General features: G+C 47.4%; 12 protein-coding genes and 1 non-coding gene across 13 annotated transcripts; 7 read left to right on the top strand and 6 right to left on the bottom strand.

Annotated features, from left to right (window-relative positions):
• Nucleotides 1-509: 509 nt before the first annotated feature.
• On the bottom strand, nt 510-2,422 carry LY89DRAFT_656116 (cytochrome P450 oxidoreductase; the record flags this gene model as incomplete). The annotated part of the gene is made up of 7 exons (XM_018212364.1): nt 510-752; nt 826-960; nt 1,016-1,213; nt 1,267-1,677; nt 1,726-1,995; nt 2,059-2,150; nt 2,206-2,422. 7 exons carry the CDS (start codon nt 2,420-2,422, stop codon nt 552-554), a joined length of 1,524 nt encoding a protein of 507 aa, XP_018064706.1. The 3' UTR covers nt 510-551.
• Nucleotides 2,423-3,403: 981 nt separating this feature from the next.
• On the top strand, nt 3,404-3,506 carry LY89DRAFT_t71. The gene has a single exon. It is a non-coding gene; the product is annotated as a tRNA-Pro (tRNA).
• A 632-nt stretch (nt 3,507-4,138) lies between these two features.
• LY89DRAFT_787404 (FAD/NAD(P)-binding domain-containing protein) lies at nt 4,139-5,848 on the bottom strand. The gene is made up of 2 exons (XM_018223070.1): nt 5,260-5,848; nt 4,139-5,209 (listed from the first exon to the last, which is right to left on the bottom strand). The coding sequence occupies exons 1-2, from the start codon at nt 5,655-5,657 to the stop codon at nt 4,183-4,185; spliced, it is 1,425 nt and encodes a 474-aa protein (XP_018064705.1). The 5' UTR covers nt 5,658-5,848; the 3' UTR covers nt 4,139-4,182.
• Nucleotides 5,849-6,769: 921 nt separating this feature from the next.
• LY89DRAFT_740074 (uncharacterized protein) lies at nt 6,770-7,375 on the top strand (the record flags this gene model as incomplete). Its single annotated transcript, XM_018220544.1, has 2 exons — nt 6,770-6,857; nt 6,906-7,375. 2 exons carry the CDS (start codon nt 6,770-6,772, stop codon nt 7,373-7,375), a joined length of 558 nt encoding a protein of 185 aa, XP_018064704.1.
• On the top strand, nt 7,095-8,028 carry LY89DRAFT_258589 (uncharacterized protein). The gene has a single exon (XM_018206255.1). The coding sequence runs from the start codon at nt 7,400-7,402 to the stop codon at nt 7,958-7,960; it is 561 nt and encodes a 186-aa protein (XP_018064703.1). The 5' UTR covers nt 7,095-7,399; the 3' UTR covers nt 7,961-8,028.
• A 309-nt stretch (nt 8,029-8,337) lies between these two features.
• LY89DRAFT_787401 (uncharacterized protein) lies at nt 8,338-9,389 on the top strand (the record flags this gene model as incomplete). Its single annotated transcript, XM_018223069.1, has 2 exons — nt 8,338-8,734; nt 8,888-9,389. The coding sequence occupies exons 1-2, from the start codon at nt 8,553-8,555 to the stop codon at nt 9,387-9,389; spliced, it is 684 nt and encodes a 227-aa protein (XP_018064702.1). The 5' UTR covers nt 8,338-8,552.
• Nucleotides 9,390-9,740: 351 nt separating this feature from the next.
• On the bottom strand, nt 9,741-11,679 carry LY89DRAFT_787400 (uncharacterized protein; the record flags this gene model as incomplete). The annotated part of the gene is made up of 4 exons (XM_018223068.1): nt 9,741-9,866; nt 9,919-11,137; nt 11,187-11,569; nt 11,617-11,679. The coding sequence occupies 4 exons, from the start codon at nt 11,677-11,679 to the stop codon at nt 9,741-9,743; spliced, it is 1,791 nt and encodes a 596-aa protein (XP_018064701.1).
• Nucleotides 11,680-12,968: 1,289 nt separating this feature from the next.
• On the top strand, nt 12,969-15,658 carry LY89DRAFT_710683 (uncharacterized protein). Its single transcript, XM_018217848.1, has 4 exons — nt 12,969-13,026; nt 13,167-13,631; nt 13,680-15,248; nt 15,298-15,658. Exons 1-4 carry the CDS (start codon nt 13,008-13,010, stop codon nt 15,399-15,401), a joined length of 2,157 nt encoding a protein of 718 aa, XP_018064700.1. The 5' UTR covers nt 12,969-13,007; the 3' UTR covers nt 15,402-15,658.
• Nucleotides 15,659-16,457: 799 nt separating this feature from the next.
• On the bottom strand, nt 16,458-19,823 carry LY89DRAFT_258493 (ARM repeat-containing protein). The gene is made up of 6 exons (XM_018206254.1): nt 19,583-19,823; nt 19,430-19,519; nt 19,103-19,381; nt 18,919-19,009; nt 17,587-18,867; nt 16,458-17,534 (listed from the first exon to the last, which is right to left on the bottom strand). The coding sequence occupies exons 1-6, from the start codon at nt 19,718-19,720 to the stop codon at nt 16,504-16,506; spliced, it is 2,910 nt and encodes a 969-aa protein (XP_018064699.1). The 5' UTR covers nt 19,721-19,823; the 3' UTR covers nt 16,458-16,503.
• Nucleotides 19,824-20,108: 285 nt separating this feature from the next.
• LY89DRAFT_539226 (Sm-like ribonucleoprotein) lies at nt 20,109-20,479 on the top strand (the record flags this gene model as incomplete). The annotated part of the gene is made up of 3 exons (XM_018208142.1): nt 20,109-20,237; nt 20,292-20,382; nt 20,433-20,479. Coding segments are annotated over 3 exons (267 nt in total), but the record flags the coding sequence as incomplete, so codon positions are not given.
• A 137-nt stretch (nt 20,480-20,616) lies between these two features.
• LY89DRAFT_596183 (nagb/rpia/CoA transferase-like protein) lies at nt 20,617-21,402 on the bottom strand (the record flags this gene model as incomplete). Its single annotated transcript, XM_018209904.1, has 2 exons — nt 20,617-21,254; nt 21,303-21,402. The coding sequence occupies 2 exons, from the start codon at nt 21,400-21,402 to the stop codon at nt 20,617-20,619; spliced, it is 738 nt and encodes a 245-aa protein (XP_018064697.1).
• Nucleotides 21,403-21,411: 9 nt separating this feature from the next.
• Nucleotides 21,412-22,808, top strand: LY89DRAFT_689620 (uncharacterized protein). The gene is made up of 4 exons (XM_018215941.1): nt 21,412-21,782; nt 21,867-21,981; nt 22,031-22,209; nt 22,275-22,808. Exons 1-4 carry the CDS (start codon nt 21,657-21,659, stop codon nt 22,611-22,613), a joined length of 759 nt encoding a protein of 252 aa, XP_018064696.1. The 5' UTR covers nt 21,412-21,656; the 3' UTR covers nt 22,614-22,808.
• Nucleotides 22,809-22,922: 114 nt separating this feature from the next.
• On the bottom strand, nt 22,923-24,623 carry LY89DRAFT_596334 (phosphoglycerate mutase-like protein; the record flags this gene model as incomplete). The annotated part of the gene is made up of 2 exons (XM_018209914.1): nt 22,923-24,255; nt 24,367-24,623. The coding sequence occupies 2 exons, from the start codon at nt 24,621-24,623 to the stop codon at nt 22,923-22,925; spliced, it is 1,590 nt and encodes a 529-aa protein (XP_018064695.1).
• Nucleotides 24,624-24,794: the final 171 nt, after the last annotated feature.

Below are 24,794 nucleotides of genomic sequence, written 5' to 3'. Positions count from 1 at the left end.
CACGCCGATGAAGTTTTGGAATGCTATGCGGGATACGCAGTTCCTCGCATCGAGACGGCGTTACATAAGAACATTCATCTCCGCTAGCAGTTTAGCGTGGACCACTCACGGTGGGGTAAAGCTTCCAAAGACAACATTAAAAACAGTAGAACTTTACTAAGTAACCATTCTCCAAGCATGGTGTCTATTCAAATACTTTGGTTTCGTAATTTATTTCGACGCAATAGATTGTTGTTCTTGGTATAATCAACAGCCCAAATCCTCCAACATTTTGTATCATAAAGTTTTCAATAGTTAGACTAAAATGATAGCGAAGACCAGGCTTCTTGGCTAATACGGCAATTGCGCTACTGTCACAACAATTCATTCGTCTTAATTTCCAACCAGGCCATTTATACTGGTGAGCAAGCATTCGAATACTGTTACATACTCACAAATAGGTTTCGATAAAGTTGAATGGGAGATAAAACGTTCTTTAAAATCTATTCAGAATAGCGCGCAACTGTAAGCACCAAGACACTCTCCACATATCTCAGCCGTTGCCAAGATCATCAATGTTCCTTCTTGTCTTCTCTCAACCAAATCCTACAGTGAAGATTCTTCTGCTTAACAAACCACCGATTCTCCGTTTTCAGAGGTTGATCTGGGTTCGCCATCGCGAAAGTAAAGTTTTTGATCAAATCCGGAATGGCGAGCGAGATCTCCATCAAGCTGATATTCTTCCCAATGCAAGTCCGAGATCCTGACCCAAACTATGATCACATCTTAGCGCCAGTCACAAGGATATATTATTTTGGGGAGAGGAAAGATTTCGAGTGGTCTTACACTCATGAAATATCTCCCCATATAAGAGCTACGTCCAGGACTCTCAAGCCACCGCTCTGGTCGGAAGATTCCTGCATCGTTGCCAAAGACGGTTGTGTTGCTATGTGCTACCCATGAGTTGACACCGACAATCGTCTATCGAAATGAAGATGAGTATGCCATTCCGGTATGAGGAAAGGGAAGGACTCACGCCTCCAGGAAAGAATTGTCCAGCAATTGTCGCTCCTTGCTCGGGGACAACTCGGGCTAAAGGCAAACCCGTCGCTGGATGCATGCGAAGACCTTCCTTGATACATGCTTGTAAGTATGGCAGCTCTTGAGTCTCGGCAAATGTTGGTGGCGATGAGAATTTGCCCGTAAGATAGGCTTGATCGATTTCCTCCGTAAGCTATAGTTGTCAGAATCAGCTCGGGTGTTTCATTCTGAATAAATGTTCCTAACCTTTGACATAGCTTGGGGTACTTTGATCAAATGATAAAAGATCCCTGCCAGACTGACAGACGTCGTGTCGGACCCGGCACCAATGTTCGTTAAACATGTCCCGAATACTGCAGACATAGAGAATTCTACAGGGTTCTGCTTGTGCATGCTCAAGAGCTTAGTCAAGAAGTCGCCCGAATCTTGTTTCTCAACATCGAGTTGAGCTAATCGTTGCATAATCTGTTCATTAGTGAATTCGCGAAGTCTTGACGACCCTGAGCTTGTTGAGAATTTCTGGACGATACGATAGAGAATGGGATGCAGTTCTGAGAAGACCCCCACGTGGGAGACATATTCTAGGTAGGCATGGAGCGCTGCGAGAAGGCCCCACTTGTCCTTGCCGTTGTCCAGGAAGCCGAAGCGTTTGTTGAGCTGGTATTGATCAATTTGACAAGCGAATCATTGAGCACTTTGACTTACTGTTATGAGCCCGATTGTATCGAATGCAAAACATTGAAACCAGTGCTGAAGATCGAAACTTTGAGGGCTTTTTGAGGTTGCCAGCTCTGAGAATTTCTCTCGAAGGACGCCTACACACTCGTGCACTTGAGGCTCCATGGATGTCAAATTAGTCATGGAATAGAGTGCAGCGACCTTTTTGCGGTTTTGTGCATGTGTCTTGGGATTTCGATCGGTGAAAAGATCTTTGGTATATGGGTCAGCATTCCCACTTGCGAAGTACCAAGGTGCCTATTCCAGGCGTGTTAGCTGAGATGGGACTTGTAGACGAATATCGAATATAATGCTTGATACCTTGATGAATCCGGCGCCATGACCATAGATTATCTTGATAGCTTCTGCATCACCTATCGAATACTCGTTTGGGGCGATACGGACGATTGGGCCTTATTTGCTTGTCACCATAGATTCCTGGAAGGTTGAATCAAATTATGTGCATACCATGCTTCTTGTGCAGAGCAATGTTTATCTGGTCAAATTCACCATCCCAAACATTCTTGAGATACCACAAGCGAGTAAATCTTGCAAAGAACGGTCCAGGTAGCGATTTCAACGGGGATAGAACAGCTAGAATGATATAGTAAAGTACAAGTGTGATGGTCAGAACACAGATTATGGCCAAGGAAGACAAAGAGTTTGTCAGATCTCGAAGAGCCATCATGTGAGTAAAGATAATAAAGGATTCAAAGATAGAAACACTGATTGCAACTCTCTGGTGGAAAGTTGTGACTTGTATCTGCAATCGGATAGGAGATTGGAGTTGGGTGGTGGGGATGTGGGGTAAATACCCCGCACCAGTATACTTCGAATTCAGTCCTTACTGCGATGTGGACGCATTGTATTGGTTCACCATGCGACAGAGTTCAAGAGAACAGTTCCAAGAAGGCGCCCGTATCTTGTGAGCAAGATTTGAGGAGAGTGGACACTGAAGTCTGGGGTTTCAGCACATCTGTGAGTCGGGCTTCCTCAACATTGCGAGTAAACAAAAACGTAGCTTCCTGCAATCATGAGAACTGACCCTAGCGAAAAAGAAGATAATTGAAAACCATGAGGCTAGAAATTGCGATGATTCCAATGACAAAGGAGAAATCTTTGGATTCTCTCACTCTAGCAAAGCTTTCAAGCCCCTACTAACGAAGAATGACTAGCTAGGATCTTCACAACTCAAAAAATGACAACACAGCGTCTCTTTGTCAAGAAACATTCGTACAAAGTAAATTTGCACTATATACGCAGAATTAAGTGAGAAGCAAAGACAGAGAAATGGGAATGGATGTCGAATGTGTGCTCATCACCGGATTCGAGCATCGCCTTCTGTGAAATGTAGGATTGTTTCCATAAGTCTGGTGCAAAATCCATAGGAGTGTGATTGCCTAGCACAACTTGTATGGTCGATGCCTGGAACTCTTCAAAATTTGACTTCTGGTGTCTAACGATGAATGGAGGGAGAAAAGCCATAGGGATTTTGAAGTTCCCGCGGCCATCATGCCGTCCCGACGCTAAACTCTTTACAGTCATCCACCAAGTTTTTCATTGGCTGAGTTCGTTGGATCTCCACAAATTCTGTTAAGAGCATTGAGTACGAAAATAAGCAATTTTGGAGCTACAATGGCTATTGGCTCAATCCAATAGCCCATAAGGCTCAATGGTCTAGTGGTATGATTGTCGCTTCGGGTTTCATCGCCCTCTCCTTCACTGGAGAAGCTTGTGACAGGCCCCGGGTTCAAATCCCGGTTGAGGTAAGAATAATATCTCCTTCGCGTTGGAATTTCACTTACTGATTCTAATCCAGCCCATTCCTATGTGAATAACTTTTTGCTGCTTTTGTCCACGGTTGTGCAACTACATGTCTTAATAGTAGGACCATTTTCCTTTTTGCAAGAATTAGTTCAAAGGATCTAGACATGATATCACTTCTCAGTCTATAACCTGTGAAACCTGAAGATGTCTTCATCGACCGTTTTCTGTTTTTGGATCCCAGATAGAACTTTAGCGAGCCGGATTGGTACAGAAGTAATAATCATGCGGCCGCTGGCACAATCCTTTTCATCTACAGCATACCTATCTAGGTAAGTAGAAGTTCAGGTCATGTAATGAGCTCAAACTTTCCGACCGGTTAACCCTTATAAGGCTGTCAGCCACACTTACCCGCCCGCTCCCGGTGTGATCCCGCCGCCCTCTAGCAGATTCCGCTCCATCCAAATTGAACCATAGCAGTCCACGCACTACACACAGGTATGTGGGACATGAACAAAGCAGTCATTCACTTTATGAATCGGACAACAGTCCTAACAATCTTTCAACGATAGGAGACTGCCCCGCTTCCCACGTGGTAACTTCTGAATAATTCTCAACTCAACATTCAATATATCCAAACTAACACAAACTCCTCCCACACCAAATGTTACATTCCACTCTCTACAACGCTGCCGTAACGTTAGGCAACAGCCCCTCCACAAACCTCCAGATCAAACTACTATCATGTGTATGCCAAGTCGCTCCTACCCACCACGTCCTCCGCTTCCCCTGCAACGCATACAACTTCTTATAAAACCCGTCTTTAATATCATCCGCACCGACTTGCAGCGTAAACGGTTGGTGATTACTACTAACCACAATATCCGGGTTTGAAGATCGCTTGCCTGGGAATTGGATATTCTTCACTTGTGACAAGATCGCAGCTTCGATTTCGGAGTCGGTGGTAGAGGGATCTGTCGCAATGTAATATGCATGTTGTAAGCCTGGGAGTCCCGTTGTTACTGTTCCGTAAAGTGCGGGTGGAGCGGGGATGGAGAATTCGAGGGAGGGGTCGATGCCGTTTATGGAGACATTTGATGGAATGCCAGTGTTGTTGAGGATGCTTGTGACGTATTGTGTGTATTTGAACTTTCCGAAGATGTCGCTCTCGCTGTCTGCGAGGTCGAAGGGAGCGAGATTTGAGAGTGTGGGTTGAATAGCGACGACCAGCTGAGTCGATTTGATGAGTGTGAGCTTTGAGCCTTGTTTGACGATTATGGAAACTCCATTTCTGTTAGAGCGTTCGACATCGAGAATGGTGCTATTGTAGAAAACATCAGACCCGAGCACATTTTGTGCAGAGAGGTAGAGCAAGCTATTATCGTGCAGTGCTGTTGTCAGAAACCCGTTCTGCAGGTCAGATAGATCCTCCGGTCCAATTCCTTTGAGAAAATACAACATCGGTGTTTTCCTAAAGTCGCCTACACCTTGTGTGAACGTCCAAGCGAAAGGCAGTAGTGCACTGAGATTATATTTCTGAGCGAATTCGACAAATGTGAGGAGGAAGTCTTCTGGCACTGGGTCTGGCAGATCGAAGCCGTAGTCTAGGTAAGGATATTTTGCGATCTGTTCAGCCCATATGCCAAGAGCAGCTGTCAAGTTTCCGGTTGGAGCTGCGACAAGCGTGCTCGTTGCAAAGTCCGCATAACTGAAGAAAATGGTCAGTGCCATAACGACGATTGGAAGAGTTGATTGTACTCTTGTATGATACCTGATGCGCCGGTCGACGATGTAGTCAATGATACATTAAGACGTGCGAAGTAATTTGTAACAACCTCGAGATGGTGGAAGAAATCAACACCATAGTCAATGGGAGTGCCTGTAGTCGGGTCGATGTAGGTTTGTGTGTGCCCACCAAGACGTCCGGTCTGTTCGATCACAGCCACGCTCTTACCAGCGTCTCGAAGTTGTATTGCCGAGTATGTCCCAGAAGATCCACCTCCAATGATGCTAATATCTCTTGTAATTATATTGTCAACACTGTACTTGTGCCCGTTGATTTGGAACGATGTTTGTGCAGCAGAAACGAAAGAGGATAATGTGAGCAATGCTGAAGATGAGAGGAAAACTTGGGCGCCATTGAAAAGTGCAAGCATGATGTAAGAGCAGCAAGTACACCAAAAGATCGAGAGAAGAGATAAGACACTTGAGCCATCTTCGGAGAGCTTATGCCCGGCTTTAAACAAATCGAAAGCTTTTGCGGAACATTGAAAGCCTGCTGTCTTTCCCCTTGCTTGAGATGTTGACAAACTGGCGATTATTTGGATTGAGGCTTGAAGGATGAGAATATTCGGCCGAATCAAGGAATGAACGAGATAATACGACGGATAGAGTTGACAAATACTGGCTCTCAGCTGTGAGATCTGAGTAATGGCCAATCAGACGTGGACCGTGAGCATCGTATACGGTCACGCTCATCACCCGCCCGCAAAAGACCCTTTCCAGTATCATCAAGTCTTATGGGTACACGAATCTAGTCAACTCTGACGACGATTACTGAACTCTTACTGGATCCTCAGCGCCACGTCGTTCATTCGGGATCGTTCACTCGGGACTGTTTGGCGGCCGAGTGATACTGAAAGCAGTAAGGACTTTGTGTTGGCAAGGGATGAACAGGAAGCGGCCGCCAGAAATGGATTGAATCTCTGCCTTGTTGTAAGCTTCCAGTTCTCAGTGATCTGGAAGCTTTCCCAATACAGGGCTGAGCTGGGGGCATTCCAATAAAGGTAAATGCGAACAAGATCGTTCCGTTTCCAGAGAATGCAGACGCTACCAATGATTCTCTTAAGCTATAGTAATAATGAGGGAGACAAACAAGGAATGATCTTCTTGGTCACTAAGAGAGAGGAGTAACCTTGCATCAATGAGAGCTGCGATGTGCTTGGCAGACAAGATGATTGAGAATTACTAAGTCGCAGCTACTGGACGCATTTGGAGTGTACGGCAAAAAGACAACCCAAAAGATGTCTAGAACTACAGAGTGCTGTATTCCATTTTTATCCTCCGTTGTTGGAAGAGATGCAAGGACAAGATGAAGATGGTGAGAGTTTAGCCTTATGGGACCTGCAGATCGGCCGCAGAACCCCACGTTGGCGGTTTGCAGTAGTAACCTTTGGAGCTCCTTCATGGCAACAACAACAAAAGCTACATGCGCTTCCCGATTTGGTTCTCTGTTGATTTATACAAATAACTGCATAGGCTGCCCACCATGTCGAAGCGTAAGTTGGACAAGTTTGAGATGGTAGAGTCCAGCGCTGAGAAGAGGACTAGAATTGCACATGCCGGAAATCCACCTCGTCAGTTGAATGCATCTTAAACAACTGCAGCATACTAACACCAATTAGATGGCTCTGACGATGATACATCATCCAATGATGAAGGAATCACTTCCGCTGCCGCATCGATTGATATTGACCCTGCCGATGAAAACGAGGACGAAGGGCCCGAAGATCGTGGAGAATTGGAGGTCACGGAAGAAGAATACATAATTCCTTACACGATGCGCACATCAATCACAGAGGAAGAGTGTTCAGAATGGACACAATTAATTCACGTACAAGCCATGCACAAAGGAAAGGAAATTGGTAGGGCAGATGGTCGCTATATCGATCGAGACCAGATCAGGGAATACTTCTACGATGCTATGGACGAACCTTCGCAAGATACATTAGACCTAGCGACCGAACTGTTCGATACCAGAGGCCGACTGAAGTCAGAGCTTAGAGCTGGCGAAGGATCTGGGATATGGGGAAATGAGATGAATACAGGCGGCCTCCTATTGTTGCAGACTATCCATGTCGAGAAAGCATGGTGAGGAAAAGGAATCGGAAGAGACTTAATGGAAGCGTTTATGAAGAAGGGTCAGAACTGGAAAGAAGACGTACAATTCATGTTTGCCAAGCCCGGTCAACTGAACCCCAGAGCGGCTGAAGAGGAACAGGATGGAATGTCACCCAAGCAAGTTATAGCTTCTATTGCAGGAGACCGCAAGAAAGCTATTGACTTCTGGCGTGCCCTTGGATTTCGTCGAATTGCCAATTCTGAGTGGTTTGCGACTGCCTTCGATGCCTTGCACGTCGTGCATCAGCTTGCTGCTGAGGATGACTTTGATCCTCGAGAAGGTGTACAGCTTGACGTCGACGATGACCAAAAGGCTTTGGGCGCCCTACCATCGATCGAAGAGACTCCAGTGACTCCGCCCACAAGTCTTCGAGAAATCAATCTCACCCTTAAGGATCTTGGCGACCACGAACCTCTGAGCGCTCTTAGCGACGAGGAATCTGACGATGATGGTGATGATGATGACTTTGACGAGGATGACCCTTTCCCTTGGGATCCAAACAGGGTTACTAGTGAAGCCAAAGCATACTTCCAAAGTCGAGGTATTTTCGATCATTAGGCTTGTTTTTTTCTTCAAAAGTTTAATGATTTATAAGGATAGCAAATTGAAATATTAGTCTGCGCACCACTTCTTCGGGAGTGTTCATGATGTTGCTCTCATTCCTTGGAGTTCGGATATCGGTGGTTGGTGGAGTAAGCAAGCCAGTAGATGTGTTTGTGGCTCTTGCTCTGTCCCTGTTCTTTCCGTTGTTCTTTGATCGGGAGTGTTCATGATGTTGCTCTCATTGCCCAGAGTGAGCAGGCAAGCTAGTAGATGTAATCGTGGCTGTGCCTCTATCCCTATTCTTTCCGTTCGTCAAGTTGACAAAATATGACTGCATAGAAGCGTCTATATACCAGGAGGACGAGGACGGCTCTTTCGCCCAGAGCCAACCACTCGGATGAAGACGTACCCAATCCATTACGCCCTTGAAGAAATGCCCGATTCTCAGTGTCTGACATTCTTTGAGTCAATACAACTATTATTCTTGTTCCTGCAGGATGATGACCTTGGACATAGCGTTGTATACACCGCATCACTGGCCCGAAAGCCCCTCAGCCTGGGGTTTATCATTGAGAAAGTCCTTGATTTTATAACGTAGGCTCAGCTCATGTCGGCCGAAAGAGTAAGAGGTGAGACTCCGATCCAACAGCTCGAACAAGAAGTTCTACAGATCAGAAAGTTCAGAGAAACAATGGGGAAGCCCGGTGATCATAATCTCGAGGCCAGCGAGCGTGCTGCTCTCGAGTGTTTGAGAATTTTGAAGCAGGTCCAGAAAGACTTGCATGGCTGGTAAGTGCTCTACTTCAGACTCTTTTTACAAGTTCTACTTGATGTAACCACTCTATAAGGCTTAACTGCCAGTTCCTAGCTTTGTTTGGGCGCCGCTAACCATCTTTATTTTCTTGTCAATGACTACGTCTCCCGCACTTACTTGATATGCAGCACCTGTGGCGAATGTCTCGATGGGCTCATTTCGCCACGCATGAAACTCGCACTCAAGGTGCGAAGCTCTATGATCAATGATACCCTGGTAATGGAAAATCACGGGAAACGTTGGATGGAGTGGCAATCCCACAACTTCTCCCCCGTCGACCCAGATATTCAGAAGCTCTTCCGAAGAGATGCTGACCTACGAGAAGCATACGCAAATGTGTTCATGGCTATATCAAGTTGTCTTGAAGATGGAAGTGTTCCATATACTTCTAACATCCTGTGGAAAGGAAAATACTCAAACTACCCCATCGCTCATTTTAAGGGTCTGGGAGACGAGGTTGGAAGTGCTTTAGGCCACTGCTTCAGAGCCGTCCAGAGCCAAGACGAAGATGGATCTCATTTGGAAGCGTTCAAAGAAAATATCGAGAACCTATTAAAGTGCGAAAATGATAGTGACTTCGAGCGAGTTCCTGAATTGTGTGGTCTCGATGATGGCACAACCTGGGGCTGATATTCGGATAAACAGCTTGAATGATTTCATGTGTAATGTTTATGAACTGGGTCTTTGCTTTCTTCACGTGGTTGTATTTGTCAAAAGCAAGAACGGTAGAATCAGGGTTGACGTGGCACAGAGATTTACAATATTCTGACATTTTTTTGTGGTTTTATGTTGTGTGCAAGTGCAGACTACTGGTACCCCTTTCTCCAGAAAACGAAAAGTAACCTCTTCTAGAAGCCAAAAGTACCAGAAAGTCTCATGCAAATCAAATCATGTACGCGCGTATGTCCAAGCCAACCTATCCCTGCCTGACATCAAAATCTAGAAGAGTATGAAATACACCCAGATGGATAATCTCGAGGCCTAATACTTCTCAGCAGCTGTAGCCAGTGAGCCACCAGCCCCGAAATACGCAACCTTGCCCTCGGTTTTATAGCCTTTGACACGCTGACTATATCTTTGAGTAAAGGTCTTCTCTCCCATGTACGCCTGAACATGGTTAGCAGAGTCCGTAGTCAATGAAGAATCTTCCTAGTCTTACTAATTTATCCACTACCATCTGCTGAGCCTTAGCCACCCCTTCTGGCTTACCATAGAAACCAATCTCTCGCATCACCTGGGTCTTGTAGTCTTCCTCTGGAACCTTGACGTGTACTTTGGCTAGCTCCTCGATCTTTCTCATGAAGGCCCAGTCGTAACAGTTGAGCTTTGGCATATCAGCGTTGCGGACCGAGATGGCACCAAAAGCCAGTCCCGGCTTGGCAGCGGGTGACAAGGAGACGAAGTGGAAGGTTGGTGGTTGATTCTGATTAGGGTCCGCGTTGTGATATTGGACTTCCGGATTTTGGACTAAGTGATTGCCAACAGTAGACTCTTCCCCTTCGGCGGGTTTAATACCAGCTTGCTCATGTGCAGTATGACTCCCATCAGACTCTTTCTCGTCCTTGGGGTCCTTGCGAACAGATCGTTTGGCTCTAGTCCAATTATCGAGAGGGCCGCAGAGGCGAAGAGGCATTCCATGACGGACGAACTTGATGTCTCGCTCGAGATCCTTCATGCAGACTATTTGCCCTGGGGCCATACCATCGCTGCATGCAGGGCGGAACCAGATGCTTGCATCGAGACTGCCTGGCTCATTCACCATCAAGTAGGTAGGTATGATGAAGAAGACCTCCTTCAGGCCCTTAACACCAGATACTCTGTCGGTCCGCGCTACAGACCTATGAATGCCATGCAGAGCTTGCATGACGGTGCAGCCACCACGAATGTCATATCCCAGATCATCTTCGTATGGGTCGTCAGCATGGATAGTATTCGGGTCATGGCAATTGATGACCTTACCGCTGGCGAGGATAGCAACACGACTGATGCTCACACTCCTGAGGCGCATCGTCTGGAAGAAGCGTATGAGAGTGTTCATGCATGAATGCGAGTTGAAAACGAGGACATCGGCAAGAGGATTGTACCATGTCTCGAAGGTCTTTCTCGTAGGATAGCATCCTAAGGCTTCGTCCTTTATCCTCTTCGTAGTAAAGACGGTGCTCTGGTAATATTTCTTGGCTTCTTCGCGAGCTTCATGGTTGACTTGCATTACGGCTGGTGGACTGCATGATCTCGGGGCTAAACGATGGTGGAAGTGTCGTTTATCTCCGTCAACAAACTCGACTTCCAGGAGGCGTGGCATTGAGCAAACCCAACCCCAAATTTGGGTTCTCAGCTCGGCCGGGAGGTCAAGGAACTTGGAGAAAGCTGTGGGACCACTGTGGCACATTAGCTTTGATGGATCTCGTCAGAGAGGAAGAACCCTACGGGTAGCTATTCTCTAGGGTGACCTGCTGTAGGGTTTCAGCGACAGCAACAACAGCACGTTGGGCGTTGTTCACTCTTCTTGAATCCGCACCTCTTCTGACTGCTACTGATCCATGATTATCGGCGCGTCTAGGAGGAGGGCCGTTTCCAGGCTTGGGAGGTCGTGTCCAGTGTTTAGGACTGGCTTGGATGTTGGGATCTAAAGCACGGGGTTGGGCACGCTGGCGGGCTTGTCCTGGGGTACTGATAGCCTCAAGGCTCAAGGGAGTAGCATTGAGACCCTCAGACTTCTTCTTTCGTTGTCTCGTACCTTGAGCACCGGTTTGAGACTCGGGGGCATCGGACACTGGAAGGGCCGTGTCACTTTGCGCACTTGAAGCACACTATATTGGTCAGCTTCAAATTCAGCTCATGAATAGTTGACTTTTACCGTCGAGGGCGCAGATAAGCCTTCAATCTGACGACGCGCGGGTGGAGACGACTCTGATCGCATTGTGTCTGCACGTAAGTTGCAAGAGGTCTGGTTAGGATATCGCGAGCGGAGAATTGGCAAAATGAAAACGCTCTCAGATGGTGTGGTTGATCTTATGGCGAAGCGGAATGGGAATTATGTGGAAGTATGCGTTGAGGAAAAGGAAAATCATGCGCTTGGTGAATCTCGATGCCATTTTATATTGTCTGCGCTATATTCCTCTATGTGCCAAAACAGGCTAGTGGTCAACTTAAACCGCTTAGACTAATTGCTTAAATATAAAATTGTGAGAACACTAAAGCAACGTCTAGTGTGAACGCCCCAAGCCCGGTAAGACTATCAGATATGCTGAGCCTCTCTGCAGTGGAATCCTCTGTACATGCTCATGCACCACGTCTATTGCTGGACCACAACACAGTCATTCGATCAAATTGTCCAACGTGCTTCAACAAAGCACTGTAGGACCTCGAAACACGGAAAATTAGCCTCGATCAAATATGACAGAGACAGTAGTCACATGATATGCGATAGTTAGAGAAATTGGCACTTGGCTAGACCAACTGCTACACATGAGCCCAACTTCAGACCCTGCGTGACTGATGCAAAAACTGCTTGACCTGGCTCGTTGAGCGTTTCCAATGACGAATCGGTTGGTTATCAAGTTGGAGAAACAGAAAAGCACAACCGTCGGGTAAGCGAGGTGTAAAGGGGGGATCTGCAGGCGGCATCACCACCAACGAGCTCTGAAGCCTCAGTGTCTAGCTTGTGGTGCAATGCAGTATGAGTGATAGAGACTAGTCCCGAGCCCAGCGTTGCCTGTATGGCACAAGATTCATTGGTGTCTTCTCGATTCAAAGAGCTCATGTCACTAGACTAAATGAACAAGAAAAGAGGTTTTCATCAAAGCGAATTTCTGACTGGCTTCGAAGTTCCGAGTACGTTCAGGTTGCATAATACGACCCAAATATTAGGGCAAACTCCTACTTAGGAGTACGATATATCGAGATACCAAGTAAAATTACAAGTGAAAAGTGAGGAGGCGAGGCGTAACGAATCCAGAGGATTAGTCGACCTCCTTCACCAAGTACTCGAGTAGTGATCCAGGAACTGATATTCGCTGACTTGGCCTTAATTGTACGTAGTCCGAGGTCGTCTCTGGAATTCTGTCTAAGGCGGTGAGGGGGTCGGAGTTTACAACCTCCGTGATTAACTACGTAGCTCGATAGCCTTTATGGAATCTTGTAAATCCGTTCCGACGGCGCCATTTTTTTGAACTGCCCATTCACACCGACTTCCCATCCTCGACACGATAAACAATTGATACGATAACAAAGCTTCCAAGGTTCAAGATGGGTCGCAAACCTAACTGTAAGTGCGCGACCTTTGCTTCCCTTGCGATTATCTTCGGTTCATGAGAATCCTACTACGGCGCGCGAAATGCGCGCATAAAACAAGATTGATCTACTCAGAATGATGTTGAGAGTATGGCTAACTCTGCTTCGCTTTAGTCGTCATTCTTCAGTACTTCGACAGAGGTCAGAAGCTGAACGATTCAAGCAACAGATACGAGCACACATGCAAGTCATGTGGTGAACATTTCCCCAAAGGACGGAGTGATCGGATGACCACCCACTTGGGCAAGTGTACTGCACTCTCTCCTGCTGAGCGTCAAAAAGCTGTTCAGGCCTGCAACAACCAACAGCAACTGCCTGATGGTGTAGAATTGCGAAATGGACAATTACACTTGCGCGGCCCGACCGTTGACCTTCCTATCGCCCCGCGCAATTGGACACCCCTCGAAACTCTGGCAGAAGCATCTAGGCAGATTGGTTTGAGTGAGAAGCACGATGGTCCTGCTGGTAGTGGTGGCAGATCGTCCGAGCCTCCGCGAGCAGACAGACTGGAATTACAAGAGCAATACACCTTAGACAATCCGCCTGTCAGCTATGAACAACGCGTACAAGGCAGAAAGTGTTAGTTCGTCCACTGGGTTATTATTCTTTAGCTAATTGTGTTAGCAGTTAACGAGAAGCTTAACCGCCGAGAGAGTAACCACTCGTTGCCCCCCATGAGCTTCCACCCTCAGATGGTCGACTCCCGCTCCTCCTCGCCAAATCCAAATCTGGCAATGGCTGCAAGTAGTATGGCTGCTGCTGCCCGCTTCGTGAATGCTATGGTAGACCCACAACTGTTGAACGAGGGCACCAGTGCACCAGAAGGACTACCTGGTAACCCCGTTGAGCAAACAATGACAGAAGCCACTGGTGCCTATTCGGAGAATCCGTTTCAAGATAGCCCAGTAAATCAACACAACTTGTGGTCAATTCTTGACATGGGCAACCCATACCACGAAGCAGAAACAGTCGACAAGGGTGTTGAGAACAACGAACTGCCTCGCACTACATATACTCAGATTGCTATGAACCCGGCTGCTGTAGCGCAACACGAGTTTAGTGCCGAGTACACGAATGGTGAACGTCCTCAAAAGCACAAAGTTCGCGGTCGGTTCACAGCAGCTCGTCGCAAGGAAGTCCAAGAAGTAAGGAAGAAGGGTGCTTGCATTCGTTGCAGAATGCTCAAGAAGCCTTGCTCCGGAGAGAGTCCTTGCGTTACTTGTGCGAGTGTAGAAAGTGCGCGTCTGTGGAAGGCTCCTTGCGTCCGTACGAAGCTTTCCGAAGAACTTGAGATGTACTCATCGAATCTTCACGTTTCTCTTGCATACCACGAGACCAACCGAGTCAAGAACCTAGTTTCTTTCAGACAATCGGCAAACAGCATTGAGGCATCTCAGTACCCAGCTGAGGGGATATTCGCGACGTTCAATGCTCTGTATGGACAACAAATGCAGACCGAAAGAAACGTTGATCCAGACCTCGGTGCCGCGTTCAACCCAAGTATCATCCGAATTCTCGATGAGAACAATGACGACCTCCCATCCAAACTCGAGGCATACATGAAGAGAATCTCCCCCGTTTTCTACGCTAATGAGCAATCTCACTTCATGCGTGTGACCCTTGCAACTGCTCATGCCTTGGCCATGCAAAAGGAAGACGCGTTGTTATCTCGTGCTTTGGAGCTCTGGTCCATTGTACACATTCTTGTTGATCACGAGATGTCCTGGACAATATCCGAGCGAACAGATGAAGAGGCGGAGGCTGGCAGAGGCCCTTTGATTGACCAGGTTGCCAATGGAATCACCTTCAACGTTATCTGCCTTCAATTGAATGCCGCTGCTGAGAAGAAGGCCGCTACCATCTGCAAGTCAGTTCTGAACGACCTCGAACGCCGTCTTCTGCAACGTACTTCAGACAATGCTTTTGAGACCTTCCTCACGGCTATCGTCATGCTGAACTGCGTGGAGAAGTCTACGTGGCTCTATAAATCTTGGGAGCAAGAGTCTTTCCAACCTCGCTGGCCACTAGACAAGACACCGGAGTTCTATGCGTCCCAGGGAGACAAGCTGACTAACATGTTGCACATGCTCTTGAAGATGCGTAGCGTCCCACCAAAGACCTTTACTCAGAAGGATGGTCTTTTGGCAAGTGAGGCTGCTCCAGCTCAAGAGTATTTCGAGCAACTTCAACTCAAGTGTAAGTAACTTTACCCTGGCACCTGCAAAACAAGCTAACAAAAACGCAGTTGTCGACGTCCTCAACGCCCAAGCAAATCACTCCTTCGATCCCAGCAACCCCGGTTGTTACGAACTTCGCTTCTGTTCGCAACTCCTCCTTCCTTCACAATAAAGCTTCTTGATTGATGACCGCATGGATTTCTTTTCCTTTCATTTTTTTCTTTCTCGTCCAAAATGGCATAAAGCAGCATAGACTTTGGAGTCAGTCTAGCATTCATCAAAACGGCGAAACGTGTTACTGGCATGGATGCATGGGCGGGCGATAATACTCATGACACGGATGACATGGATGACGAGGAGTTCATGGCGCTTTGCTTTGCCTAGCTTATGGCATGTATGTGAGACTATTAGCAAACCAAAATAATTGACAACTTCAATGAACGTCTGTGTCTGCGGCAACTAAGTGATAAGCTCTGGTGGGTGGTAAACCTAAATTTGCTCCCAATCGGCAAGTTAAACTTGGGGAATTTCAGTGAAAGTCAGACGGGAAATTTTAATTCGCAAACATAGACGTAAAGGCGATCTTTTTCATTGTCTCTGAATACCTGGGACGCCCTGAGAGCTAGACAAAAGAGTCCATAGTGTGATGCTCTCATTACTACCACTTGGCTTGCCTCCTACACACTTGTCTCCTGAATCCTCGCCTCCTGAATGCTCGCTCCGCTTGAAGCTCGCCTCACTTCGCATGCCCGGGACAAGGGATAAGTGACACGTGATCGACCCCCTAGCTATTTATTGCGCTACTCTATCTCCACTAAGCAATACTTAATAAGCTGGCCAGTTCATCTATGGTCTCTATCGTAGCGCCAATGAATCCATTCCACAGCCATGTCTCGTTCAAATCCATTTCATTGTAGGCAAGCGATGTCGCTTCAGTTAGAATCTCCATCCATCCATTTCGTTCCACCTCAAACCGGAATTCTTTTCCATCACCGGGTCCAAGTGACCACATTGTCATCCATCAGTCCATGCCATATTTCTTATGATCGCTTACCAAAGGTCCAAACTCCAGCCAGCCCAACCACCCATTTATTCAGACCATCACAGCCCCTCCACTATCTCAGATTCGATTCTTGCTCTTCCACCCATGTATCTTGTTCTACCTGCTCAATAGGAAATTAGACCCGTCCACCACGCTATGCCATGCAACATCAAGAAAGAAAAGCAACACAACGCAAAGCAGACCAAGAGAACCGATGAAATGAGGTACTGAATCAAGCATTGAAATGGAAGCGCTCGGCCTCAAGTCTACCTAATCCATCTCTGGGTGCAACGTATCGTCTTCGGTAATTGTTCGTGAAGTCCTGCAGAAGACTTCGAACCTTGCGCATACCATCAGTGCCGAGGGCGAGACGCTCCCGGATACCAGTCATCAGACGGTTGATCTCGGTCTCATTGACGGTTCCAGCTGGCAGCATACGGACTGTCCTGTCTACCCATTCGCCTGTCTGTTGCGGCATGATCTCGAAGAGACCGAGAAGGGCGCCGCTGCCGTCAGTGAAGCAATCATCGGGGAAAGTGATCATCATGCCAGCCAGGATCTGCTTGACGAGCATTTCTCCATTTGCAAGCAGCAGCTGCTGAACGGCGTGCTTGATCTCAGGTGGATTGGGACTGTTGCTGGAGCTGGGTGGGTTGTCACCACCATAGCCAATCACGTCTCTGATGTAGTGGAGGGTCGCATTGAGCGGATCTCGCTGTTCAAGTGCCAAGGCAGATACCGCAGCTTGGAAGATTGGCGTGAACAGATCGGAACGGATCATCTTGTGAGGATAATAAAGTAAGGCATCAACGAGCAAGCGATAGAAATCCTCGATGACATCTGGTAGGTCTTGTGGAGGTAGGTCGCTCATCATTCTAAGCATGTTGGTTGCTTGTGATTCAAAGAATGCATAGATGGCTTCCGTTGTTTGGTCGTCCACATGCTCGCGATCCTCGGAGAATTCGCGCAATATGGCGCTCGTAACCCACAGGAAACAACCTTGCTTTGAAGTCGCAAAGCCGCTAGCTAGCTTGTTCGCCATTTGTGGAAGGAGTGGTGCCATGGCTACACGGTATGATATGATCATATATCGCCAGTTGCGGCAGATTCGCTCACATATTGGGGTGAAGTCGATGAAGTTCTCAAGGATTGTTGCCAGAATGGGGAATATTTCTTGACAATACCGAACTGCCGGGTTCTGATGGCCTGGCTCCACATAAGGAGTAACGATTTGAACGAAGAAGGTGATGAGCTGGAGATGGTCTATATATTGTCAATTTTGAGTCATTTTCTCATAAAAGAAGTTCGGGCTTACCTGCGACTGCGAGCTTGCTGTCATTGTCAGTAGCTTGGTTCGCTAACGCCATCAATCTAGCCATCAATGGGTCACAGTAGAGCTTCAGCAGATCAAAGATTTGGTCTGGTGGTTGTACTGCGACAACGGATGCCACTCCCTCGGTCAACTCCTCCTGGCTGATTCCAGGTAATTCATCGAGTGTTGAGTTGTAGAATTGTTGAAGCTGTACGACTTGATCACCGAGCAAATGCTTGCAATCGGTACAAAAGAACTTCATGGACATGGCGGCAGCTCTAACAATCTCCTTGGAATCTGTCTTGAATGAACTCGCGATATATGTGAATTGAGGACCCAGCATTTCCGGGTGATTGGAAGTCCACTCAGTATATCTGCCGAGAACCATGATCGTTGCGAATCGTAGCTTTTCATGAGGAGGGATTTGGACAAGCAAGGGCATGATCTGTGGTAAAATAATATCCTCGTCCTTGTCAACCATTCTCCCCATTGCCCTCATGCTGAAAAGTGGTGCCTCAAGTTGCTGCCAGTAAGGAACAGATGCTGCGGTTGCTTGACCTGCGTACTTACCCATCCAGGCTTTAATTGCCTCAAGGACCTTAGTTAAACACTCTGTAACACCCATGATCTCGCAGCAATCCTTGAGAACATCGCCCATGTGATGTCGGAATTCGCGGAATTTCTCTTCAGCTTCCCGGTCGCCATCAAACAGATCGGTCTCGTTTCCTTCTGGGGTGGGATATTCGAGCTGCTTAAGCATAACATCGACTAATTTGGAGTATATATCCACGTATTCCACACGAGCTTGGATATACTTCTCCAGGATCAGATACAGCTTCAACTCGTACCAGAAGATAAAAGTCAGAGCAATTGCCTCCTTGTCTATATCTCTGGCGGCACACTCCAAAACAGTCTCCACAAGTGGTCGGAATCCGGCTGGTTCTCTAGCAATGAGGACAACCCAAGCTTCGCCTGCCTCCGCAAATATCCTAGTGAGCCCCTTGAATACGTCCGTGTCCTCCGATTGTTGAGCTTGGGCAATGCGAGGTCGCAAGGCAATAACTCGAGGTAAGAGGACCTGGATAGTAGGCAAGTATTCGTCCACCTCACGTGTCTCCTTGAATATGGCACAGAGACAGTCCGTCGCTGCATCGAACGACGTTTCTGTGTCCAAGGCATTGAAAACAACATTCAAGAGTGGGGAGCTCACAATGTCGGCTACTGGCACTTCGCGCAACCAGGAAGTGACAACTTCGAGGAGTTGCGGGTTTGTTGATGCAGATGCTGTAAATGTTCTTGTCAGCCTCGTCCTCAAACAACTTCTGTTATAAATACCTGACGATTGGGCATAGCTGATGAGTAGTTGTACAACTAAAGCGGCGTTGTCCCCTAACAGTTCCTGTGTTCTTTGTTGCAGCTCATCTTCCTAATCCACGCATTAGACTCTGATACAGATATACTCTCGGCCACCCCACAATGTCGTAGGTGCTCGCAGGATGGTGTCTTTCGGCCCACATACTGTCAAATTGATCTTGCGTCCTTCGGTAACCTCCTCGGGGAGAACCCTTAAGAAGTCAAGAATGCAGGCATGGCTCTCGGCGTTGTTGCCCATTGTCGAAACAATCATGGGTACCACGTCCTTCCATTCTGTCATCTGTATTGCCAGAATAGCTAAGCACACGCACAGCTGTATCCTAATTGGCTTCGGTCCCGTCGCAAAAGATTTTAGGTTTTGTAAGAGCTGATCTCGAAGTACGGGAAGGGAATCCGCAGGTATTTGGCCAACATCGTAGGTGATCTGTTTTTTCAGCTTGCTGTATACTCAATGGCTCTATGGTATATTTACCTTTCCCCTTAATGTTGTAGCTGCAAACAACTTGGCCTCGGCATCTGCTTCTGAGCCCAAGATACCGATGGTGATCTGCCATGCTTCCGCCTGCGAAATCGGTGAGCCTCATGATACCACCACCTATGGCGCATCCGCATTATTTGCACCTACCGACTTCTGGAAGCTCTCCAAATACTGATGTGCTACTTTCTTCTGTTCCCTCTGACCATCACGCATAGTCGACATAGCATTTAGCACAGGCGCGAAGGCCCCCATAGGACCACTGCCATTGGTAGCCATAAGTACCATTTGCGGTGGAGGGGCAGATGCAGGGCTCGAGTCCACGCCTTCAATGACGCATGTAACAGGGTTGCAGGTAATCGCTGACGATGTCCTTGAAAATATGACAGAAAGTGTATGGCAGAGAAGTAGACGAAGCAGGCAAATTAGAGAGTATCTGTTTGTTTATGTGGTTTTGGAGAAGAGGGGACCAACGCCCGCACTGAAATAAAGTTGCTAGCGAGCTAGGCGGAGTTCAGCCTTGCCTGCGAAACGCGACTTCAAGGAAATTTTGCAGAATCTCAAGTAACGCGACAACCACGTCAACGGATTTCTCACGAAACTGTATCGCAAAGCTGAACGGTCGCCTGAATTTCGAATCTTCGTCCGACAGCCAGAAAGAAACATGAATCGAGGCGGTGGAGGAGGCGGGCGCAAAGTCTTGCTTCCACCTATCAATTTCATATTCAAGCTCCTTCAGCAGCACTCTACAGTCCAAATATGGCTCTACGAGCAGCTCGCAATCAGAATTGAGGGGAGAATTAGGGTTAGCAATCTTCCAGAGCGATGTATGAGACGAGTGCTGACAATTCTACAATAGGGATTTGATGAATTCATGAACCTTGTGATCGATGATGCCGTGGAGGTTAAGCAAGCCACCAAAGATAAGGAAGAGAGTAGGAGACAGTTGGGTATGTTGTTATGAGCCGTTTGAAGGCACTTTGGCTAATGTGTTACACAGGACAAATTCTGTTGAAGGGTGACAATGTATCCTTGATTCAGAGTTTGAACGGTTAGGTTGCCAACGGGCGTTAGATGGATTCGAAATGGTCTTCACAAAAATCAAAAAATTACCAGAAATCTTGCGGCACGATCGATGATGGAGTTTGGAAGGTCTTCTGATTCAGCAAACCTCGATTCTATGCTCATTTCGACGCACACTCCAAGAAACTTCCGTCACCAATCACCAGACCATGCAACAAGCTGTCGTGCTCGCCGACGGGTACTTCTTCGGTGGTGTTTTCTAGGAATTGCTCCTTAAGGGCTAAGCCATACAGCAATACATCTGTTCCTGGATCTCGCGATGGCTCCTCCAGCAGTGACCCTCTGCTTTCTCTGTACTTGTGCAAGAAGTAGTCATAGAATCCTTTTCCATGACCAAGGCGCTTCACGAAACCACTGGACTCATCCTTTTGAAACGCCACACCAGGCATCAGGATCAGGTCCAACCCCTCTTTCGTCTTTTCCGAATCTTTTAGTATATGTTCTCGTTGGCCCACTGTCTCTGCATTGATTGTAGGTATCCCCCAACTATCTCTTTCCAGTGATTCATAATCCAGAAGAGAACGAAGATCTACCATGTCCATCACCGATCGTGGAGTGTCAGGCAGTGGATTCCGAATTTTGTGAAGATGAGGTACGAAGACTTGCTTGCCAGAACTAAGAGCATTTCGTACAATGGCATCCGTCTGGACTTCTCCCATGGGCATAGACAAGTAGACGCAAATACGCTTTGCTTCTTGATATGGTTCTAACCTTATGATATTTTTGAAGATAGCAGCGCCTATTGCTGCATCAGCAACGACTGACAGTTTCGGGATGTAGAGCCTACTCTGTGCATCAATAGATTCTGCTGGAATACTCGAGAGCTTCTGCTTCATCAATGTCCGAAGCTGCTTCTTTGCTGCTTTCAAGACAGCTGCTGAAGCCATAGCAGTTGACTCCCCTGTCTCATCACCCATATCAAGTGACTCGAAAGTCAGCGGATTTCTTCCCCAAGCCAGCTTTTCTCGATACACACGACTCCAAACTTTTCTGCTCGTATTTTCTGTACCTGCAAAGTTGCGCCAAGCGGACAAGGATTATTCAGTGGCGGTGACGCTAGTGGGACTGCCGTTTAACGTTGTAATCCCTAAATCTTGATCTCCTCCAACTTCATCTCCAACACACTCGTTTCACCACAACAATGGCCTCATTCTCTCTACAGTCGCTACTGATCGCAGGCGCATGCCTTGCATCCTCTGCTACCGCCATAAACACACAGCTTGTTGGAACATGGTCGACGAAATCTGCGAAAGTGTTAACAGGGCCGGTACGTTGCTATTCTTAGAACAGTGAATCAAGGAGTTGGCAGCGAGGACAATTGAGGGGCAGAATGGCTGATTTGAGGATATAGGGATTCTACAATCCTGTAAACGACAGTTTCATCGAACCAAGCCATACGGGAATCTCGTACTCATTCACGAGCGATGGGTATTATGAGGAAGCATACTACAGAGCAATCTCAAACCGTACGACGGTCAAATTCTTGTTCCGGAGAAAATGCTGAAAAAAGAATAGCAACGAACCCATCATGTCCACAAGCGATCATGCAATTCCAACACGGAACATTCGTCGAGAACTCAGATGGCTCTTTGAGCATGAGCCCCTTCTCCGTTGACGGTCGCCAACTTCAATCCAACCCCTGCGCCAGTTCTACCTCGACGTACACTCGCTACAATCAGTCCGAAACCTTCGAAGTACGTCCTTATCCAACTTCTGTCCTCGCGAAATATCCTACCAAATCGAGACTAACATATTGCAGAAATACCAAGTCTACACCGACCCCTATACAAAAATGACCCGTCTAGACCTATACCAATTCGACGGCTCTCCAATGAACCCGATGTTCCTTGCCTACTCGCCACCTCAAATGCTCCCCACCGTAACTATGAACCCCACCGCAACCGCCACCGCTTCAGGAAAGAAAGCCAAGCGAACTGCTGGATTAGGGGACGAGCTGGAGGAGCCGCTGAACAAGAACGCGATGCATATCAAGCGGGAAGCTTTCGAACGACCACTACTCCACAGAATCGATTTGAACATGCTTTGGTGGGCTGGTGTGGGAATGACGATCTTTGGAGGCGCTGCTTACTTGTTATGAGTGAAACACGAGTAAATTAATGAAGTAACAGGTTGAGGACGGCTAGAGGAACGAGGAAGATTATGTACATTTGGAACCACGAAATGAAGAGCCAGGCGGGAGTACTAGATGGACAGTATTGTATGTATTGGGGCGTATACCAAGGAGTTTTGGATGGGTCAGGATAAGGCTCTCATTTTGTTCATAATCACGCGGGTCGACTAGACGAAAGCAAAACAGCGAGAATTACAAAATCAAGCAACATAATCATTTGCCTTTTCACAAACTTGAATTAAAAGGTATAATGCAACCCGAATGTGGCGGGCTTGTCTATAAGAAGCATTGATCCCAATCACCACCCTCCCTAGCAAAGCTCAGGCTATTCACAAAGCTGCTCAGCCTACACCTCCCAAACTCATCTCCACCGCACGTCTCTAATGGCAACACCCGGTCGTTGACCACCACTCTAACCAACTCCTCATTATATCCTACACAATTCATCTTCTCGAAATAAGCTCTCGCACCAAAGGCCACTGTCCACGCAGCCGAGTATCCTTTCGTCTCTTGAACAGTCTCATATGTTGTATTCAGCAGCGGTGCCGTCGAGTTATAAAGTCCCAACGCGGCGAAAATAGCAGTCATATCACTATCATGACTGAAATCCGCATAAAGCACAGTCTTTCCTCCAACAGGGAAGGTCGAAGGATTATCGTCTAACGTGGAGTTCGTGCTAGTGTGGTCATGGACAGCGGTGTCTGTCATACGGGCAATAAGCTCATTGGTAAATCCCACACCTTGAGTTGCGCCTAGAGGATTTCCCCAGCCGTAACCGTAGTACTTTCCGAGGGATTGGTAATAATCGTAGGCTTTCCATTCATCCTCGGTGATGAGGCTGCAGAAAGGGGAGATGGTGCCGAGGTCGTTGGCTACGGTGTTGAAGGGGCAGAGATCCATGAAGTAGATTGTGTCTGTGGTGGTAAAGTTCACACCTGGGAGGTTTTTGTTCAAGCGAGCGGAGATGTCTGGAGTGAAAATTGCGGCCCAGGTTGCTTGAGCGCTATCAGAGATGGTGGAGTCGTAGCCATCTTCAAAGTCGGTGCAGAGACCATGACTCAAGGTGTTGTTGGTCCCGTCCGCCTCGCTCATGGTGACGATCGTGTAGGGGTAGCCATCGTCTGAGTTTGCTTTCGAGTCTTGGAGACGAGTAGCATGGAAACCTTGTGTCCAATTCATAGCAGATTCCACGACTCGGTCTGATCCTGAAGAACGGACAAAGGGGGTAATGCTTTTGGCCAAAGTTTCGTAACGCTTGTAGAACTTGATGCCAGAGTTGACCATCTGCATTTGGCCGAAGAAAGTAAGATCATCGGCTCCCAAAGTGTAGTTGTACTCCTCGATGAAAGCATAGTCATCCCCATAGGATGTGGCGTCCGAGTGAATTCGGTTGACCAATGCTTCATACTTGGCAGTCTTTGAAGAAGTAGGGTTCCGAGCACCGTGGCGGGAGAGCATGTTGACAAAAGTCACTTGGCATTGCTTCGGTAACGTAGTAGCAATTTGTGAAGGCACTTCGTAATAAGGCGAGTATTGACCCCATGTATGTGTGATCTTGGGATCGCAGACATATCCTTCCTCTACCGTATCACATGATCCATTTGTAGGACTAATGAAGGGTTAGTCGCGTCAAAAATTGAAGGACTTGAATTTCTTAAATTGTCCAGTCACGGAGGGGACATTGTCACCACTTGGTGCAGGAGTATATTGAAAATAGCACCCAACGTACAATATAGCCAAATAGAAAAAGGCAAAACAGCTGAGAGCTATGAGTGTCGTCATGATCAATTGCTTTTTATTTCTTTTCTGTAGTTGCTTCAGATGCTCTCCAAGGAGGACGTGGTGATTGTCCGGCAAGTCTACAGAGTATCGAAAGTCTCGACCCAGATCTTGGTCATCAGAGGATGGGATTGCTTCATACTTATGGCTGGAGAAACTGCCTGTATTGACGTTCTTTCTTGCGGGGTTCTTCACCATGGCCGCTGCAGCTGCCGACTCCATCCTTGCTGTGTCGTAGTTGCGGCTCTGGCCCATTCCTAGGATGAGAGAAAGCTCTGATTGATTGGCCGGTCAAGGAGCCAAGAGGTGGACTTGACAAGATTCAATTTCGGGATACATCAGGAAGGGAAGGTGGTTGGAGAATCGGTC

Source organism: Mollisia scopiformis (genome assembly GCF_001500285.1).
Source record: "Mollisia scopiformis unplaced genomic scaffold LY89scaffold_26, whole genome shotgun sequence".
Taxonomy (NCBI): Eukaryota; Fungi; Ascomycota; class Leotiomycetes; order Helotiales; family Mollisiaceae; genus Mollisia; species Mollisia scopiformis.
Note: the sequence above shows the minus strand (reverse complement) of the source record. Positions and strands in the feature narration are given on the sequence as shown.